We start from the raw sequence: 19768 nt of genomic DNA on the forward strand, positions 1-19768 counted from the left end.
TTATTCTTAACTTTTCCATAACTGTCAACTTCAGCTAAATTTCCGTTTCTGACACTGAAGTCATATGTGTTGGAAATGAATTATTGTTCAAAACATTGGCACATTCTTAGAAGCAAAGCTTTATTTGATTACGCTTCCTTAATTACTTGTTTCATTATTTTAACATTACTGATACGCACTATGGTTGTGCTGTACAATTATGTAATTTGTTTACAAGACCTGAAATGAGTAAAAAGTGGAGAAGAAAACAGTGAGATAATGTCAAGCCATCTGGGAGGCATGTTAACAGCTTTGTCAAGGTCAAACTTTTTTTAGACATTATGGATAAGGAAATTTTATGGAGATATTTGAAGGAAAACACACATATTTTGGGTGACTACATGAACTTGTCAAGCATGGGAAAAGTTTTCACAAAGCACTTTTTAGAAAACTACAGAGAATGATGCCAGAAACAGGAAGTGACCTTCAGCAGTGAACATGAAGTAAAATAGGTTGGAGACTCTGGGCTTTGATGTCCCAATAATGAGATGGTCCTAAGTGGACTGCATATGAGAGATAAGACACATCTCCATCAGCTTCAGTCCTGAACAAAATCTGAATTTTTAGACACCAGTTCCTTCTCCCGCTTTCTCCTCACTACTTTCTCCACTCCACCTTGTTTTTCCTTTCATTTCTTAGTTCTCCAGACTTCTGCACACAGCAGAGTTAAGAGTTCAAGTTTCCCAGATCTTGGACAGCCTAATGAGATCACATGCTTTCTCCAACAATGAAAACAAAAAAGGTAACTTGAGGTGGTGACTCCTCTCTTTGCTGCTGTTCTCTCTTCCTTTTCTTCAAGAGGTATAGAGGATCAGATGTCAAAATAGAAGGGCGAAGTAAAAAACCTTGCCCAAAGTAATGCATTCGAACTATTCTGATCTTCCCATCCTGGAGATAGGGGGACAGTTAAAATGATCTTCAGTACCGAAAGATTGCTAAAGAAATTTCATTTCCCTACAGGTACTTTCTGCAATGAAAACGGATAATGAATGATGTTAAACTGAAGGACTTAACACTTTACAACTCATGTGCTCCGTTTTTCTTGCAATAAAAAGACTAAAGCAATTTCAAGGATCATTATTCATGGGACTCAGAACACTGAGCACTCCATACTTAAAACCCTAGACTTTCTTTACATGTTTGGTAAAAAATAGTAAAAAGATCACATTCACAGGATTCTACATGTCCAATCTTTTCATTGATATGGCTGACAGTTTGGAGGAAGAAGAGGAAATTAGGAGACCAATAGCTATAATTTCACGTAGGGAAATAAACTCGGTGTAGAAAAACTACTCACTTATATATACAAGTACACTTGCTACTCACAAGTATAGAAACAGTAGGCGAATTTACAACTGCCTCCCATCCCAGGATTCAAGTCTTAATTAAAACACACACAAACAAACAAAAAAAAACAAATCCCCAAACAAACCCAAAGCCCAACAAAGAAGTGCTTTAATCACCTGAACAAAACTGTTGATAGCCAAAGCAAAACTGGAGAAACAGTAAAATTATTGTGGAGAGAAAAAAAAAAAGTTGCAGGGTTGTTCTGACCCTTACACTGAAGCAAAGTGATGCATCATATTACATGATTGGTGCAATTTCATCTTCAGCTACAGAATCCCTTCTGTACTATTACTGTAGGGAGAATAGCATGCAACAAAACTCTTAATACCTATCACTTACCTTTCGAACAATACTGTCTTCTACATTAGACTTCTTGTTGCTGCCCTGCTTGCCCATTAAAGTAATCTCTAATTGACAAAATGGCTTGGGCAAAATATCACACTGTGTGAAGAACTTGCGCCACTCCACTATATATGCTTTTAGTAAAGCTGTATCATCTTGATGACTCAGCACTCTCTGGAGGAGGATGGAAGAAGAGGAGGCAATTTATAAGCGATTTTCTGCACAAAATACAGATTGACTTTGCTTATACTGAAAATAACTCCCCATATAAAATTCAAATATACAGGTCTATCAGAATAAGAAAGTCTACATATTTAAGTGACATTTAGTTTAGGGCAGTAGTTATCAACCCATGGCATATGGACCATTTCTAAAGGGTAAAGAAAGGTAGCAGCAAACAAGCAGTCAGTACATTTAAATTTTCCAAATGAACCTTTTTTTTTCTTTTAAGCCATATGCAAGTAAAAAGATCAAAACCTTTGGTCCAAAGGCATGTTACTGGTACAACCGTATCTAAAAAAAACAAACTTCTAAGGCCTATGTTACATTCTATACAGTGAAAAGTTTAATTCAATGGCATCTACTAACCTTTCATTAGACCCAGACAGCTAGTTAACATGCGTATTTTATTAATGCCTGGAAACTACAACTACATTGTACCACAGCTATCATAGTGCCTTAAAAGGTGCCCTTCAAACAACAACCAATGCAGACCATATTGAAGGCCCCAGTTCAGCATAACATTTATGCATGTATGCAAGCAAGCTGTTGGAACTTAAAATTCAACATTTAAATGCCTGGTTATATAAAGACCTATATAAGAAACTATCTTCCTTTAAGCAAAGCCTTAGTAGCCTTAGTCTCTTCACTAAAGAAAGATTTTATAGACTTTCATTTTCTCCTTTCCAAACCTTTGTCATGGGATTTTGAATTTTTTTTTATTCTCACAACAGCCCCCTGTCTTAAATCCCTTATTACAGAAAACATCCTTTGCTATACATTTTACAAACAGAAAAATTTCCTTTGAATCTATTGATGATTTCAATCATTTGGGGGGAAGCCCATAAAACTGGACAGCTAAGCTTGCCGAGTCGATAGCATGGATATTTCCAGTATGCCATATATATGGCTTATTTTAAAGCCATCCATGAACATGTCAGCATAGCACTGAAGCTAGACAAACAACTACATTTTTTTCAGACAGTAATTTCTTATAGAAAATTTTGCCTCAAGAAGTTTTCAAATGGAAGAAGATTCCATAAGTACTGTTGGATAAACAAAAATAATGGTGTGTTTTGGGTTTTTTTAACATAACACAAAAATCATTGCCCGCCCCAGTTTCAGGACTGTGAGAAAACAATGAGCCAAGGCAAATGCTCAAGGCTAAGTCTTCTTTTTGTCAATCGAAGTTTGCAGGATAATTATGATCTCTAGAAAATCACCGAATTTCAAACAAAAAAGCAATGCATTTAGAACCAATGGAAGTCAGAACTATTTGGTTATTCTTCTAATGACACAAATAGAAGTTATGAAACGTTAAGAACTTACTGCTTGTGCCTGTTTAATAAAATCAAGGATGTCTTCCTTCAGTGCCTGATGGATTTTTGCTGGACCTTTATCATCCCACAAGCAAACTGCATGTACATCTCTAGAAAACAATTTATCCGGCTTTTAGTAACAGCTACTCAAAGTTTAATGCTGTAATGTATGAGGCTTAAACAGTCCTAATTTAAGTACATCTAAGAAATTAATACACTTTTTATCTATCATTCTCAAGCAATACACAGTTAGACCCCAGTGATGCATGCAAGAAAACACGTTTGGAGAAAAGACTGAAGCTATAAGGAAGTCTTGGAAGCAAGTAACACCAACCTATCTAGGAAAAGGCTATGGTCAAGAAGGAGATGTAGAAGGCAATTCCATTTTCAGCATCTATTCAATAATCTTTACTGCATTAAGGACAATTTTGAAAGCTTTTCTTTGACAAAGACAGAAATCACTTGCCAGTAGAAGCATTAGTACTCAGCCCTTATTATTCTAAAATACTCTCATTAACACGCACCCTTCACCCATAGATTCACAATCCAAGCAGTACAACATCCTTGTGCTACAAAGGAAACAGACCTTTCTTGTGAGAAATTTGAGCTCGGGGCATCAGGTAATTTAAAAGACATTTTAATTAGTTTAACAACATCACTTAAACATTTCATGACAGCGGTAGCATTTTAAAGTGAAACCCTACTGCAGAAAAGCTACCAAACAGCATCGCAAAGCAAAATTCTATTAACGAGTTTTAATCAACATTCAAATAAATTCCTGTTTTTCCTAGCTGACAGCCCAGCAAGTGTAACTTAACTCCTATTTTCTTTCCATAATGAAGACTAAATAAAGCAAGTTACACTCCTAACCATGCATCACATATAATGTGGCCTAGCAAGCCTTTTTTTGACTCATTACCTTCTTCCGGTTCTTCCTCCTTTCAATAATAAGGCCACATCTTAGCAGGAAAGCAACTATATATTCTAAAGGTCTGACTTTGTTCCTATTGAATCAATACAGTTATTTCCATACAAAAGCATCTTTTTTGGTTTAACTGAAAAGACAAAACTCACAAGGAAAAAATTCCTTTGACACAGCTCAAAGGTGCTGGCCCAGGATTTAGAGGCCTAACTACCTTGTGAGACTAACGCAACTTTCACATGCAGAAAAAGTATTACTGTATTTAAAATGCCACTGTTTCCTGACAGTAGTGGAAAAAGCAGCACTGGATAATTACACTCAAAGGGCAGGAAGAAGACACCTACAGATTTTGTTAAACTTTTTAATAAAATTTCAAAGAGCACTGTCCAAAAATATGAACCTAGGAGAGTGGGATCCTTTCCCTCAACAACCTTAATTTAGCCATAAAGTTACTTAAGTTCTATTCAGTAATTCAGCTACAAGCAAAATAATAAATTGAAAGTTTCAATACCAATGCAGAATTACTGAAATAGTTATTAAAAATGAAAGCAATGACTCAGAACTGAATCTGTACCTTAACTATACCATGTTTCTGGCAACTACTACAGCCATGACATCATAAGATATTAAAACTCATTACATGATAAACTACCTTTCCTTTTGGTTGGCAGAAAAGTGTGACAGGTGCAGCTAAGATGGGTGTAAAAAGAATCACTGCACCATCCTTATTATAAACAGCAATAAAGATACAGACTGCAACAAGACTACATTTAAATCAAAAACACCTTTGTGACAAATTTTAAAAAGCAGGAGAGACTACAGATTTAAGTTACAACTGTATTTGAGGGAAAACAACTACGTTGAGACAAAGATTATTTTAGATATACTTTCGATACATATGTTTTAACTCACTTCCATATTATGTTGGCAAAGGTCACATGATGTATTTTAAGAAAAAAAAATCATCACCTAACAAGAAGCAACTTTTGGGTTTTTGGAAGGAGGAAAATAGCAGGGTTTTTAGAAAGTACAATAATGCAAACACTGTCTGAAAAATATACATATTATTCTTTGGGTATAAAACTATTCAAATTATACCAGTTAAACTGCACTACCCTATTACTTCAGTAGCATTCTTAAGTTATTTTAGAAGAAAGCCATTCAAATCAGAATAATGTAACATTCAGCAAACTGCCTTTAAATTAACTTACTGCCAAAGCAGTAAACAACACTTTCTCTCTAATTCTAACAAAAGCTTTGTGGGCAGGTACTAAACTTGTTTACTATGATCAGCTGAAGTCAAAAGCTGTGCTGTTCTTTCTCCATCCTACTTGCAAAGATCTGAATCTCAGCAAAACTCTATTTTTGCACATTTACAGTAATGAAGGCACACTTACCACTTAATACAACTTAAACTAGTACTGTTCTGTATGTTCCCACATAGTCCACACCATACGTGACTTCTGTATCAGAAGTAGTACCATAACTGTATTGCCATTATGCAGAAGGAAGTAAGATACTCAAAAATTACTTACGAAAACAGATCAAACCATTGCTGTTTTGTGACAGACTCCTGACGAAGAAGTTTCAGAACGATAGGGCGCATGAAATCCCATTTGTCTTCAAACTGAAGTGAACCTTTATTCTAAAAGGAACAAAAAAAATATTGTTAATTAAACAGTTTCCTATTTAAAGTTATCTTTAAGGATTGCAGTTTCTATGGTTAATGTAAAAACACCTTCTTCTCAGAGGTGCCTCTCATAAGCTAGCATTTGAGCTACAATACCACAGCTGAACAACACTCTTCACAGCAAGTATTACTTTGAAAAGTGACAGAGCTATTATTTGTTTCTTAGAGAAGTAGATTGTCAATGTCTTCCTTTACTCACTGCATTAGCTACAATGCAACAAGTTTTAGCAAGTGTTCTTCACCTGTTAATGGAGTTATACATGGACAACATGAACAATACTTGGTCACCTTCATTGCCCCAGCCAAGACACATACAATGAAAGTCATGAGGCAGAGTTGCAAACAAGTCTTGAATAAATTACCCCTACCAAAATGGCAGCAAGGAATCAGGAGTAGTACCTGTGGACGCTGCCACATACCCTTTTTCTCCACTGTACATTTGGCATCCACAGCAGAGATCGAGGAAGGAAGCAGAGAATGTAGGAGCTGTTGTACCACAGACTCCCTTCCTGTGGGTTAACCGGCCACAGGCAGTTTGACAGCAAGGACTACAGTTGGTGCAGATAAAAATGATTTACACCATGCTGAATTTTTTCAAATTTATGATACAAATTAAGAGGAAAGCTAAAGAAACTAAGTGCTCCCATATCATTCTGATTATTCTGAAAAATCTCACCATAGTATACAGGCTGTCTTCCATTATTAAAAAACCCAAACAACTTTAAGAGAAAAACAACAGTTCTACTGCATATGTTGTAATCCTGTTGGGTTACAGCTCCACATTTTATAAAAAGAAAAACCTGTAATTAAAAGAAATGTTGATTTAGAGTTCTGTGGCAGAAAGACTACTGGTTATCTGCAGCGTTATGTTCCAATGCACTGCTTAATTTTGAACAGATCATAGTCTTGGCTAATAATACAATTTGACACAATTCACTTCAAATACAGCAAATAATACAGTCTAACTACTTGAAATTCTGACAAGTGCACTGTTCTGCCACTAACATCTCTCCAGATAAACAAGCACAACCAGCACACCACGTTCTCTCAACTGTCTCCTTCTGATTAATTTCTACATGGAAATTTACAATTAAATCTGTTATTTAATATTCAGAATAAGCACAGTTTGGAAACTGTATCCCCTGCTGCTCTTAAGTGCAAAGATGTCTCATCTCCAAGTTACAAAGATGCAACAGGCATCACAGTAACTATTTTTACAGCAATAGCACCTGGAGGCCTCACAGCATTATCAAACCATTGTAGTAGGTATTGAATATGGGTCTCACAGAAGCAGCCCCTGTTCAATAAAGTTTAGAATTCTTTCAACATTAAAAAAATAGAAAAAGAAATTGTTTTCCAATTCAGAGAGACAGTTTTCCCTGTTCTCTTCCACTGTAAAAAAAAAAAAAAGTAAAAATAATAATTTGAATGCATCATCTTTGAAAATCATCAACTACATGCTTCCCCTACATAGAGCTAGGTTTACAATTATTCCCTGAACCTTGATGCATTGCTCTAACCTTTCCCATTCCTGTGAAAACCGTTAGTTTCTACTTCCAGATATTTCTGTTCCTAGTCCTTCTTTGCAGGATAATGAACTTGAAACACCAGCAGCTGAACAGTTAGAAGTTCCAGAAAAGGCATTATAAAATAAGTAAAACCAACTTCCTCGAAGTTTTCCTTTGGAGTGAAACTTCAGAGTAAATACCATAAGTTTTCTGGAAGAGGTAAAAAGCTTGTTCTGCAATTCTGGAGAAGTGTAATTCAGTCCTTCGCTGGAAACAGCTGAAGATAGAAACCAAATGCTCTATCTTTTGAATAAGACTAGTTTCACTGTAAAACGTGAGATCGGGGGGGGATATTGCAAACACCAGTGTTTATACGATTTACTAGTTCATACTAAGCAGCACACATAAAACTCCATTTCAGTTGTAAAAACTGCATGTTCACTTGTAATGAACATATATCTACTTAAAAAGAATTCCCCAAATAAAGCTTGACAGAAAATGCCATTAGGGGAGTTTAGAACTTTGTTTGCTATACATAGGAATAAAACTTTTTTTTTTTTTAAACACTTCCTCCTTTATTCCCAAATTAAGCAGAAGAGGAAATAAAATCAATGGATTAAAAATCCCACTCAGCTAAACTATTCTTTAATTTCAATAAACAATTCAACATCTTATAGATAGATTCAGGCTTCCATGACCATTAATCTTACACTCTCGTACTGAAATTAGAAGAAGAAAGGGTGCATAATACCACCTACTTCGTGTCATTCACATTCATTAATTCTACCTCATTAGTGCACAAGAAAACAAAATTTTATAGTAGAAAAGGAGGTCAAATAGTAGAAATTCTTAGCTGTTACCAAAGTCACACATACACCAGTGACCCAGACAACACAACAAATCCATTCCCCACTTTGTTGAGCCACCCACAAACCCATGCAATTTCTCAGCAATATTTCCTTAGTAAGTTTTCTTTCTCAGCTTGTTGCCTTAAACCGTCATTCCCAAAGGAAGGTGAGCAGGAACGTAAGTCACACCTGTGACAAAATAAAATTACTCCACTTATCAAATCTTCTCTGAAAACATGGATTACATTGATAGCCATATCCTGGCTAAGTAACCATTCTAGGAGTTTTAAAATTTAAGGCTTTTAAAAATAACTCCACTTATGAAATATTTTATGTTTCAAAAGTCACTTCACTAAATTTGTTCAGAGATTTAAAGTTCCATTTTAACATTAAACTTTACTTGAAATATATACTACTTCACACACTATATTGAAATATATACTACAACTTCATTCTTCAAACTTACTTTTTCCTGTTATTCACCTCTATGCATAAGGACCTAAACACAATATTTTAGGATAGCAGGTAAAAAAAAAACCTCCCAGACTGCGCTGGTGGATATTATGCAGAATTAGTACAATGATGCAAGTGGAATTGTTCTACTAACCACTAATCAGTTTTCCTGATTTGGGTATTATCACACAACACAAAATTCCTCTCCTTAACTGTAAGCAAGTTTAAGAGAAGTGGAGCAGAAGCAGGCACAGAATATAGTACAAGAGCCTAAATAAAGGTGAAATATAACAAGGGGAAAGCACTATAACAAGACTTCCGTGCTACTGTCCCTCTGAACCTTGAAATGTCTATTTGGACATTCAGCTGTCTTTACTCTGTGTGCTCTACATATTTCAAGCCACATACAAATTCAGCCCTGATCTGTCAGATGCTCTAACCAGTACTGTAAAAAAGCAACATCCTCTACATTTTACTGTACATCTCATCTACATATGAGTAACATCTTCACCTTTAACTCTTCACTGTTTTCAGACACCATATATATATTAAGACTGAAACAGCACCATGTTTTACAGTGAAACTAGTCTCATTCACAGAGATAGAGCATTTGGATTTTATCTTCAACTGTTTTCAGCGACAGGCTGAATTGCACTTCCCCAAAATTGCAGAACAAGCTCTTTACCTCTTCCAGCAAACTTACGGGATCTACGCTGAAGTTTCACTCCAAAGGAAAACTTTTGAGGACATTGGTTTTACTTATTGTTGAACTGCAGCTTAAAATTCACTGTCTGATTAATCTCTGCTACCAGCAGCTCTAAAAATCAGTGCAATGATTGTAGTGAAGCTACTACACAAAGCAGAACAGTGGCCAGAGGGAAAGCTTTTCTATGTAACTAACAACACTCCCAATATTCTTAAGGATATCCTAATTGGAAATAGCCAGGAAGCAACAGATAAACTTAAAATACAGATCTGGAAATACGTACTTTAAGTTGAAGAATTCAAAAACTCCAGATATGTTTCCAGTTGCCAGTGACACAGGCCCGAGATTAAAAAAAAAATAGTTGAAACCAATGCAAAGGTAAATAATGGTTCTCATTTCACTTAAGTCTGTGGAAAATCTGCTGCTTCCTTTGCAATTTATCTTGCAAAGACAGACTCTTGCATTTGCTGGCATTCCCAGCAAAGCCCTACACAAGTGTCAACATCTGCTAGCATGAACACATCTACAGGTTTTCTTTGTACTGCAATAAGCTGAGGTGCTTTCTGTTCCAGAAACTGCAGAAAAACTCACGTACCTTCATGTCACATGAGCGAATCAGTTTAGACTACCTTGTCACTGCAAAGGGAACAAGTTACAAGTCCAACACGCCCCCTGAAACAAAGCACTCCACTTTAAAAATGCCAGAGTCACATGTATGTTGAGAGAAGAAACTCCAGGGGACTCACCTAGAAATGGCTCAGTCATCTACAGGAAAGCCACAGCCTCAACGTGGGAGAGCAGTTCTGCTACAGGTAGGGTTTGCACAAGCTTACCATGTAATGGCTAGCTCTTACCAAGTACTTCAATATTTTCATCACATTACAATTTTTTGTATGTCACCAGGATTCAACATATGATTGGTCATTCTAATTTTGCATTTAAAGAAGGCTCTCTGAGAATATGCTTCTCACTAAAAAAAAATAATTTACAATTAGGAAAATTATGCACTAGTGGAGTTTAAACGATGACCTTTAAAAAATTACAACAGCCAGTCAGATTTGGATTCAGCTAGTATCTGTTACTAGAATAAGAAAAGAATATTTCACTTCATTTTCTCAACTATGTATAAAGTCAAATGAGGATGGGGGAAAACCAGAAAATACTCTTAGTTCCTGTTTATCCCAGCAAAACCAAGTCCTGTCTAAACCCAGCCTAGATTTGATTATGCAAGCTTATTTGGAAAAGATACGGAAAAACCTTACAGATTTTAACACCTCTCCTTTCTTACCCAGGGATTTTTACTGTGCTGAGACATTGCTTTTTTTCCCCTAAACATTAAAGCAGAAGTACATTTCACAGCCTCAAACAATTAACACTAACCTGGAATCAACAGTTTGCTTCTCTGAGAGCACTCTGATGAGCAGAATTGGGGAACAAAAGACCTTATCTAGTTCCAATTCTTGCAGTGGTTTATTGTGTCATTATAAGCAAAGTCAAATCACTGTATAATCTTTCCTTTTGTAATGCAGGACTCATACTTTATCGTCTTTAGAAAACTCACTAATTAGTAAGTTTAGTGCTTAAAAACACTCCAAGTGACCAGAAAGGCCTATTTTATAACAGGTATCTCTGTAGCATTTTTTCTAAAACACACTGTGCATATATATCTTGTTGTCAATATAAAATATTAATGATTCAAAGGCCAGTTGCAAAAACACGACTAGTCAACACAAGGGCTTCAGTTCAGCAAGAGTCATCTCACAGAATCAAGGCCTTTGACTCTATTTTCACTTACTGTACACCTATTCTTTCAAAATAGCTGAAGTGGAATGCTGACAAATCTCACAGGCCTATGTTTCTTCTCTCTACTATGGGCTATACAACTACATGTCTCGTCAAAGCACATGTTGGTCTTTCCAGAGATCCTTAAACATACAGCAGAGAGATGGACTAAAACATTAACAAGCAGATAAACTGTCTGAGCCCTACTCTAAAACCATGCTCTTCCACAAAAATCACATTTCTTCTTATGGGACATTATTTTTTTCACCAGAGTTCTTGGGTTCTTCAATTTTACATTTTTACTTAAGTCTTATCTGCTTAATAATCTAACTACCCACTACAGCACAAAAAAGTATAGATAAATTAAAATTCATGTTAGCTACATTTCAATTTCAAGAATGATTTTTTTTAAAAATTTTATTCTTTTTTAAAACTAAAACTTTTTTTTGGATACCAGGAAGAAAAAAGGCTGTCAATTATTTCTCATTTCTTCACACTGAGTGTCTCAGAGTAACACAACCAGCAGTTTCAGGCCAAATCTATACATCCAAAATGGGTCAGATTGCTAAAACATAAGCAGCACTTCTTCTGAACCACATTTAACTGTAATACATGGTGCTGAAGACATATATATTTCCATACTTCTATGTATTTTAAATTGCTAACTGATAAAGTTAAGCTGACAGCCTTCCCAAGGCCTTTCCCCCAACCACACTGACGTTCTGGAAACACTGGAGGCATTAGTAACAGTTGTTTAAAGTAGGCCCGTCTTCCATGTGCTGCTGGCATGGCCTCAAAGGCCACACACAGTCTTCTCCACACACATGCCACAAATATCAGGACAGGCAGTCCCGAGCTCAAATACTGGACTGTCATACTGAAAAGTTCTGTTCAAATCTGCCGCAGCTTGAGGTGACTGACATCTGTCATCAAAGGCCGGGAAAGTGCTTGAAAACATCTGACTACAAAAAGCAAAGCTGCTTAACATAAGCGAAAGGCCTCCAGGAGTTCTTCCTTTGCAGAAAAACTGCAGTGAACAAAAAAGCTGGAATACGGCAGCAACCCAAATAACGACACCTGCCCACCGCGAAGACGTTTTTCAACTCTTTTGTTTAACTTAAAGCTCGTTTTCCGCACGCCGCGGTCTTCTTAAATAAACAAAGGGAAGACACCGTGCCCCGTCTAGCAGCACGACGCAACGCTGTTTCCCAACGAAGCCTGTTTGGGAAGGGAGAGCCGGGGGGGAGGGGGGGGGTGCCGGCAGCCAAGAGGCCACCGGCCGGGCCGGGCCGAGGCCAGCGGTCCCGCGGGCGCGGCGCCAAGGCCGCTCACCTCAGGGAGGGCCGCCGGCCACCCCCCGCCGCGCCTGCGGAACGGCAACAACTTCGGGGAGCGGCGCCCGCGGCCTGCCCCCGCCGGCCCGGCCCGGCCGCCCCAGCCAGCAGCACGGCGCAGCCGGCGGCGGGGCAGCCCCGGCCGCCCGGCCCCCGCCGCCTCTCTCCTCACGCAGGGCCCGGCCAGGCCCCACTCTCACCTTTAAGAGATTAGACGTCGCCATGATCCCCCCCCGCGGGGCCTCCCCGGCCGGCGGCGGCGGCGGCGGCTCCTCTCCCCGAGCTCGGCTCGGCTCCCCCCGGCCGCTGCCGCTTTACATGGCCCCGGGCCGCCCTCCCGGCCAGACCCGCGGCGGCAGTAGCGGCGGCCGCAGCGCTGGGCTCCCCTGCCCGGGGACGAGGCCGGCGCCAGGCTCGGGGCGCTCCGCAGCGCGACCGGCTGGGTCCTCCGCACGCAGCCGCCCCTCAGAGCCTCATGGCGGCGTCCGCCCAGGAGGCGCTCGGCAGCAGCCCCGGCTCCATGGAAAGGGCCGGCCCACATGATGCGGCGCTGAGGAGCCGGCCCCGCCGCCAAGCGCGGGCGCTCGGGCTGCGGGCTCCGCCTGCAGCGCCCCCTGGCGGCCCGCCGCTGCGCCGCGCTGCTCGGGGGAACCCCCGCCGCCCCGCCCCGCCCCGCCGCGCCCCGCCCCGCCCCGCGCTCCCCCTCGCCGCCCCGCTCGCCGCCCCGGTCGCCCCCGCTCGCCGCCCCGGTCGCCCCCGCCCGCCGCGGGGAGGCCTTCGCCGTCACGGCCCCGCGGCGACCGGCCCTGGCACGGAGCCCCTTCGACGGGCACCGGCCGCCGGGCAGCTCCCGCGAAGCCAGCGGGCGGCGGCTGTGCACGGCTGCTCTCCCGCGCGGCCCCGCTCCACCCCCGCCTCAGAGGCGCCCCTCGCCCAAACCGCCTCCCGGTCCCCCCATCCCTTCTCCCCCGCGAACGGAGGAGCGAGTTCAGCGCGGCCGAATAACGTGGCTTGTCGGCAGAGACGTAAAACCGTTTCTCACTTAGCCGAGGTTGGCGAGCGTGGGCCTCCGGCCCGGCTCACCGTCCCCGTCCCCGCCAGGCCACGGTGACGCCGCAGCGGCCCTCCCGCGGGCCCGGCCGGCGGGGGCCCTCACGGCAGAAAGCACCGGACGGTCACCGGTCACCGGCACAAACCCACAGCTGGCGAAGCCCGGCCTCTTCCCTGCGCCCGCGTCTGCGGTGAAGCCGTCACTCGTCCTGCCAAGCTGTTTTCACGAGTTTGGAGGGAATGTTTGGGTATAGGTACCTGTTAGGGGGGAGTTGGAAACTTTCGGGGTTTATTTATAGGAAACAGAATGAAAGTACTGAGTGTGAGAGTGCCTGCGTCCTGCCCAAATGCGCTCTTGTGCAGCACTTGCGAGTACTGCTAGCCAAGGAATAAGGAGAACCTGAACACCTGAGAAGCAGCGAGACAAGGAACCAGTGGTACTTTTTACCGATATTAAAAATAACGTGCGCCTCATTTTGCATGGCTTACATAATGACTGTAATTTTTTTCCGAAGATCTGTGCATTAATTTTCTGGGAAGTAAGGACATCCATGAGCCTCACGGTTTTGCGGTATTTTAGTACCACTTCAGGGTGCTTTGATGCTACACAGTGTTACATAATCTTGTTTTATTTGCTTTAATTCTATTGCAAATGGATTATTACTAAATTCTGATGGTAATGAAGATATTAATTATTGATTAGCAAATGGTACTACATTGGCCTACAGTTTTATATCCTTTGCATGGATTGTAAAAGACAGAGTGAATGACCCTTAATCCCAGAGCTGTCCACAGGTTCAAAGTGACTTGCAAGCAACAGCTCATTAAGATTTGGATTATCAGTGAAAATAATACCGTGCATAATATCCTAGATGTCTCGGAGTGAATTGATTCCAGGCACAAATCTGTTGGCTTTGAATGAGTTGCATCAGAGAGAAATAGGCGCTTCTGTGTTCTCTTCTAATGCCCTGAAACACATGGTACAAGTGAGACGTACATAGTTTGTTCTGATCTTCACTTAGTCCATGACGGCAAAGAGCATTTGATGGTTTATTAGTCAGTTTCAGACTCTTCTCCAATCAGTTCAGTAGGGATACTAAAACTTAGGGTTTTCCTTCAGTGGGGAAGTCTTGTTTATCACTGCTGTGGACAGTCACATTAACCCTATGCACAACTTGTGCCATGAAAGTCTCTGAAGACAATCCTTTTGAAAGGGCAGGGTCACACCGACACATACCTGTAGCTGAGAAAAAGAAGCCCTGTCAGTGACCACATGAAACAACTTCCGTGTTTGGTTCTATTTCAACAAGAAAGCAAACACTTATTTCTGGTGTTTGCTATCTGGGCTTCACGTCACCCTTTCAGTTAATAACAATGGCCTTCTGGAGAAATTGCCTGCCTGTGGGAGTAAAGATTACTATTGCTTTCTCTTAAAGTTGTTTAAGATTTTGGTATCTTAGTGTCACCAGAACCGCCTATCCTGTGCATCTCAAGATGACCCGTTTGTTCTTATGCCAACATTGTCCTTTGGCTTAAATAACTTTTCTCTCCCTGGTGTTTATTCTTCTCTGATGTATTTTTAGGCACCAGTGCTATTGCCTCGCAGTTTCCTTGCTGGAAAACTTTGCAATTTTTGCCCTGAGGATGCAGGGTGCAGAGAAACTGTTTGCAGGCAGAACCTGCAGGAGGTTTTTTGCTGAGGCTGCATTCCTCCCAGGACATGGAGAAGCACGTGGCACACATCAGGCAAAATGTGGCCATTGTTCCATGCCCAGGCACAACGTTGCAGAGAGCCACTGCAGGGAATTACATCTCATCTAATTTTTCCTCTCCTAGCCTTTTTTGGACAGCTAGAAATTTACTGTTCCATTCAGTCTGTACTCGGGGAGTTACAGTTGGTCTGCGAAGCATGGTAGAGTGAAAGAGGATACAACATGAAAAATTATAATTTCATGTGCTGTTTTTCTGACACTTGTTCACATATGCGGCTCTTTTTCAGTGCTCAGTAAGCTTTGTTTCTCTTTTGTTTTAAAAGTTACTGTGAGAATCAGACTGTTTTCCACAGAGAACTGGGAAAAGAAAAATCCCAATAAAATGAACAGTGTAACTGTCAATTTCAATGGTCAGACTGACTGGAATTGAGACTTAACGTCTTCTAAACATATGTCCTGGCAGAGCTTGCTCTTTTAATGCATATAACACTGGCTATATGTCAGGGAAATGAGAAAAATGATGTCCACAGAGGAGGCTTTTCCCCCAAATAATAAGCAGTAATTATTTTAAAATAGCAAATTAATATAAATTATGACTAAATAGCTCAACTATTTGCTTGGCATTGAAAACTTAACCAAAACAGACAATTCTCAAAAGTGCTGCAGAGCAGTGCCAGCCCTGCAAGGTTTTTATTACTAAGAATATGACTGAAATATTTTCCACAATTCCTCCCCTCAGTTTTAGTACCTTGATACTTAGCAACTACCACTAACATTTTAAGCTATCGGCTTGCTCACTGTCAGCTGTTGGTGCCAAATACGGCTTCTGGCAGCCCCTTCCTGCAAAGAAACCGTGCAAGGGGGAAGGTGAAAGGGGAAGAAGCCTGCAACGTAGGTGTTGTGCCGGCATAAAGTTACACCCAACCGCTCCTCTCCTGCAGCTGTCCCACAGAATGAACCAATCCTTAGGGAGCCGCTGGAGTTGGGGAGTCAATAGCCCGTGCCTCTGTGCCGACTCCGGGTCCTTGGCACTTTTCCTTCATCCTGCAAGTCCCGTAACAGCAATGGAAATTTCTGTAGGGTCTTAAGGGATCTGGCAGTGGTTAGTCTCACTGCTCCCCCAGGGCTGTGCAGGGATGGAAGAAATGATCTGTGTTTTCCTTTCCATCCTTATCTTGTGCATTCATTTCCCTGCTGACTGAGTTTATTGCTACGGGAGGCTCGGTCTGTCCCTCCACAATTTTCGCAGAGCAGGAAAAATCAGTTCACACACAAGCAGATTTGAAGCCACAGCTGTGAGGAATCACAGTAATTGAACTATAGCTGAAACTTCAGCTTGTTTACCCAAGCATTGATTTTATTTACAATGCATAGAATTTCTTTCTGTTACTCCTGGTCTTACGTTTCTGCAGAAGCTCTGTAGCTGCAAGGTGGGCCTTTAGCAGCCTGTGAAGGTAGTCAGGGTTACTCTTAGTTTGAGCTGCCCTTGTAGTCTGTGAGGCTGCTGAAGGTTGGTGTCAGCTGGTTTACAGCACTGCTCCCATGGAGTAGTCTCTCAGCAGATTACACACCAAGTGTCCGTCCCCGAGGAGCTCAGGCCTAGCCTAAAATGCAACCTTCTCTGAGAAATGAGCCGATGAAATACTTTCAAAGATGGTGATCCATTCTAGCAGCTCAGGATTGGGATTTTGGATTCCTCAGTTTGAGTTTAAATGAAGATTTACCTGTTCCTACATAAAGAGCCTTCTACTCCCCGTTCCTGTCTAGCCTCTGTAGGCGATGGGCAGTCGCGGGAGTGCTGTGGTGGTGTTGGCCGCCGAACAACTGTTCCCTGTCTCCCCAGGAGTAAAAAGCCCACAATGTGTATATTAGCTATCAAGTTATTTTCCTGGATGTATTTTAGCTGTGTGTTTGCTGCTCCACTGGTTGCTTGTGGAAGGAGCAACTCCATGAAGAAAAACAGTTGCTCTGTGGAGTCCCGTGTCTCTTCCACATCAAAAGTGCTGCTTAGCAAAATATTTTTGGGTTCGCAGAACCAACTTAGTTTTCTTCACACGTATGCTACACTCCCACTAATTAAGTATTATGCAAGGCAAATTGTCTTCAGGAACCTGTACAACTTCATAGTCTTTATATTATGTTCAGCTTGCACGTCTTCAATCACATTACTTTCATCTGATTTGCACATTCATTGAAACACGATAAACAATTCTGCCATGCTCACAAGTAAAATTCCGCTTTTCCACAGCTGTATTCACTTCTCAGAGGAGGAAATATTGCTGAGTAAAATGGCAGCATATGTTGGTAGTTGGTTTTCAGAGGAGAGCCTCATGGAATGTAGCAGTAATTCCAGACATTGAATTACTAGTAGAAGTGAGCTGGCAAGTAAATATACATGCATTCATGAGATACAGTCTTTTTTTTTCTCTGAGGATCTGGCAGATGAATTTTTGGTTGAATTCTTCTATGTTTTAAATACATTTGATGATACCATTATCATCCTTAAGCAACCTAGGCATTGTAGGTGCTACCGCATACGGTTAAGTACTAGAGCAAAGGATCATCACACAAATGCTTGACCTTGGTTTTTTAGAATCTATTTATTTTGTTGTGTAGTCCTATCCATTAGGCTTTTTAGAGAGATTTAGATGTTACAGATTCCTCTTTTAGAATTTTAATTTCATTCACTTATTTAAAAGATTATCTTTGGACTCTGAGAAATGAGCAATGCAAATATTTGCTATTGACAATTGTGTCTTGATGTTTAATGATTTCTTAAACAGCCCAGCATGCTTGTGGTATGGTTCTATGCCCATGTAGAAAATAAACCCCCAGCCCTCCTTCTTTCTCTTCAAGGCTGAATAAAGGCTCCTTAGACTGCTGTGCCAGCTCTGGGCAAAAGGCAAGGGTGGACAACTTGGAGGAGCTGATGTCACATGCTGGGGTCTACAGCGGGGGAAAAGCACTCTTCCTGGATGTTAATTATGTAAAAAGAGGCCAGTGAAGCAGTATTCTGTAAGGGAGCTGAAACACTGAGACTGAAGTATCTGTGAGCACGGTGCACCCACCTATGTTTGGTTTAAGTTTGGCAACTTGGGTACCAGTAACAGTTTGGCTGTGGCAGAAGGGATGTCAGCACAGAGCAACTGCAGTGTACTTGGGTGCTCAGTCAAACCTGTATTATTTTCTGTGAGCACAGGACAGACACCAGCTTGAAGTTAGATTGGTAAGTCTATTCCATACCGAAGGCATAAATAAATAGTATGAACATATGCTACCTCAAAAATTTTTCCTTGGTTGATTCCTATGGTGTGCGGCCAGCTTCTGCTTCTTACATGGGACAGAAGCAAGTATAAGCAAGCCAAAATATCTGAAGAATTCATGTGTAAAATATTTAAATGAGTAGAGGAAGGTATTTATTCTCTTTATCAAACTTAAAATAAAAGCAATGAAAGTTTAAACATTTTAGGAGTCCAGAACAATACTTTATATCCATTCGTCAAGCTTACGAATCCAAATACAAACTGTGTACTGTTTCCACAAGGTCTTCCTTTTCCTAACTGGGATTTACCAAACTTTAATTTGCAAAGTTGTGATGTTTTCTTAATAAAAAACTTCTACTTAATAATTTAGCTGCCAAATGAGATTTCTCTACTTTCTGTGATTTCCTGGAAATTTCATTCTGGTATCCATATTTGCCCTTCCATGGGGGAAAAAAGAATATACATACACTGAACTATAATCTGTTCTACAGCTTATTGACGGTCTTATATACTGTACTGCAAAGCATCTGAAAACAAAATGTTGTATTTCAGCAAATCTATTTATCAGACATTTCTATTAACTGCAAGTGTGTAGTGAGAGGATACAGTAGTGGTTTAATATATCATCAAGATACACAATGCTTGAATGTACATGTTAATCTACATTTTTAGGAATTACAAATAAGACAACTATGTGCACAGTACTTTAAAATGCAGTGAACTTCTCTTCTAGTTGCATTGACAATACCAGTTCCTTACACAGTTGAATCTGGTTAAAAGCTCTATTCCCAGTGTAATAAATGTGACACTACAGGTACAACATTGACAGCAGAGATCATTAAGGCTCTGTTCTGATGACTGTTTATTTCTCTGTGCATACCTCCCCTCCACTCTGCTCTTCTCCCAGTCCCTTCCCTCCCAACACACCCCATTTTTTCCATACAGAATGAAAAGCTCATTGGCTCCAGAGTATTCAGGAAGAAAAGCTGAAGATAAAAGATTTTAACCTGCAAGTAATGAAATGTGTAATGAAATGTAGATTCATAGTAATAGCAATACCTGGTACTTATAAAGCTGTTTTAATATTTTTAATTTTTTTTTTTTTTTTTTTTTTTTTTTTTTTTGGTATGGTAGAAGAAACTAGTATCCACATCCCATGGTGCTATACTCTCTACAGCAGGTAGCACACAGAGAAAAGAGTCCAGACTTAAGATCATACAGTCAGAATGCGTCT

At 40.6% G+C, this 19768-nt stretch overlaps 1 protein-coding gene across 4 annotated transcripts in view; it reads right to left on the reverse strand.

The window, feature by feature from the left end:
* Window positions 1-13039, reverse strand: part of CUL5 (cullin 5) — a 34814-nt gene extending 21775 nt beyond the window's left edge. For 2 of the 4 annotated variants that reach the window (XR_007508867.1, XM_049823545.1), the window contains exons 1-4: window positions 12710-13039; window positions 5724-5833; window positions 3277-3376; window positions 1726-1902 (exon numbers count right to left, since the gene is read on the reverse strand). Coding sequence is in view for 2 of the 4 variants with exons in the window: in XM_049823545.1 (XP_049679502.1) it covers window positions 1726-1902; window positions 3277-3376; window positions 5724-5833; window positions 12710-12733 (411 nt within the window). In the remaining 2 variants the exon portion in view is untranslated. Of the gene's footprint in view, window positions 1-1725; window positions 1903-3276; window positions 3377-5723; window positions 5834-6554; window positions 6679-12709 lie in introns of those variants that run through there. The other 2 variants (XM_049823546.1, XM_049823547.1) reach the window with 2 other exon arrangements.
* Window positions 13040-19768: the final 6729 nt, after the last annotated feature.

The sequence above is a fragment of the Accipiter gentilis genome, chromosome 19 (assembly GCF_929443795.1).
Source record: "Accipiter gentilis chromosome 19, bAccGen1.1, whole genome shotgun sequence".
In the NCBI taxonomy this organism is placed as follows: Eukaryota; Metazoa; Chordata; class Aves; order Accipitriformes; family Accipitridae; genus Astur; species Astur gentilis.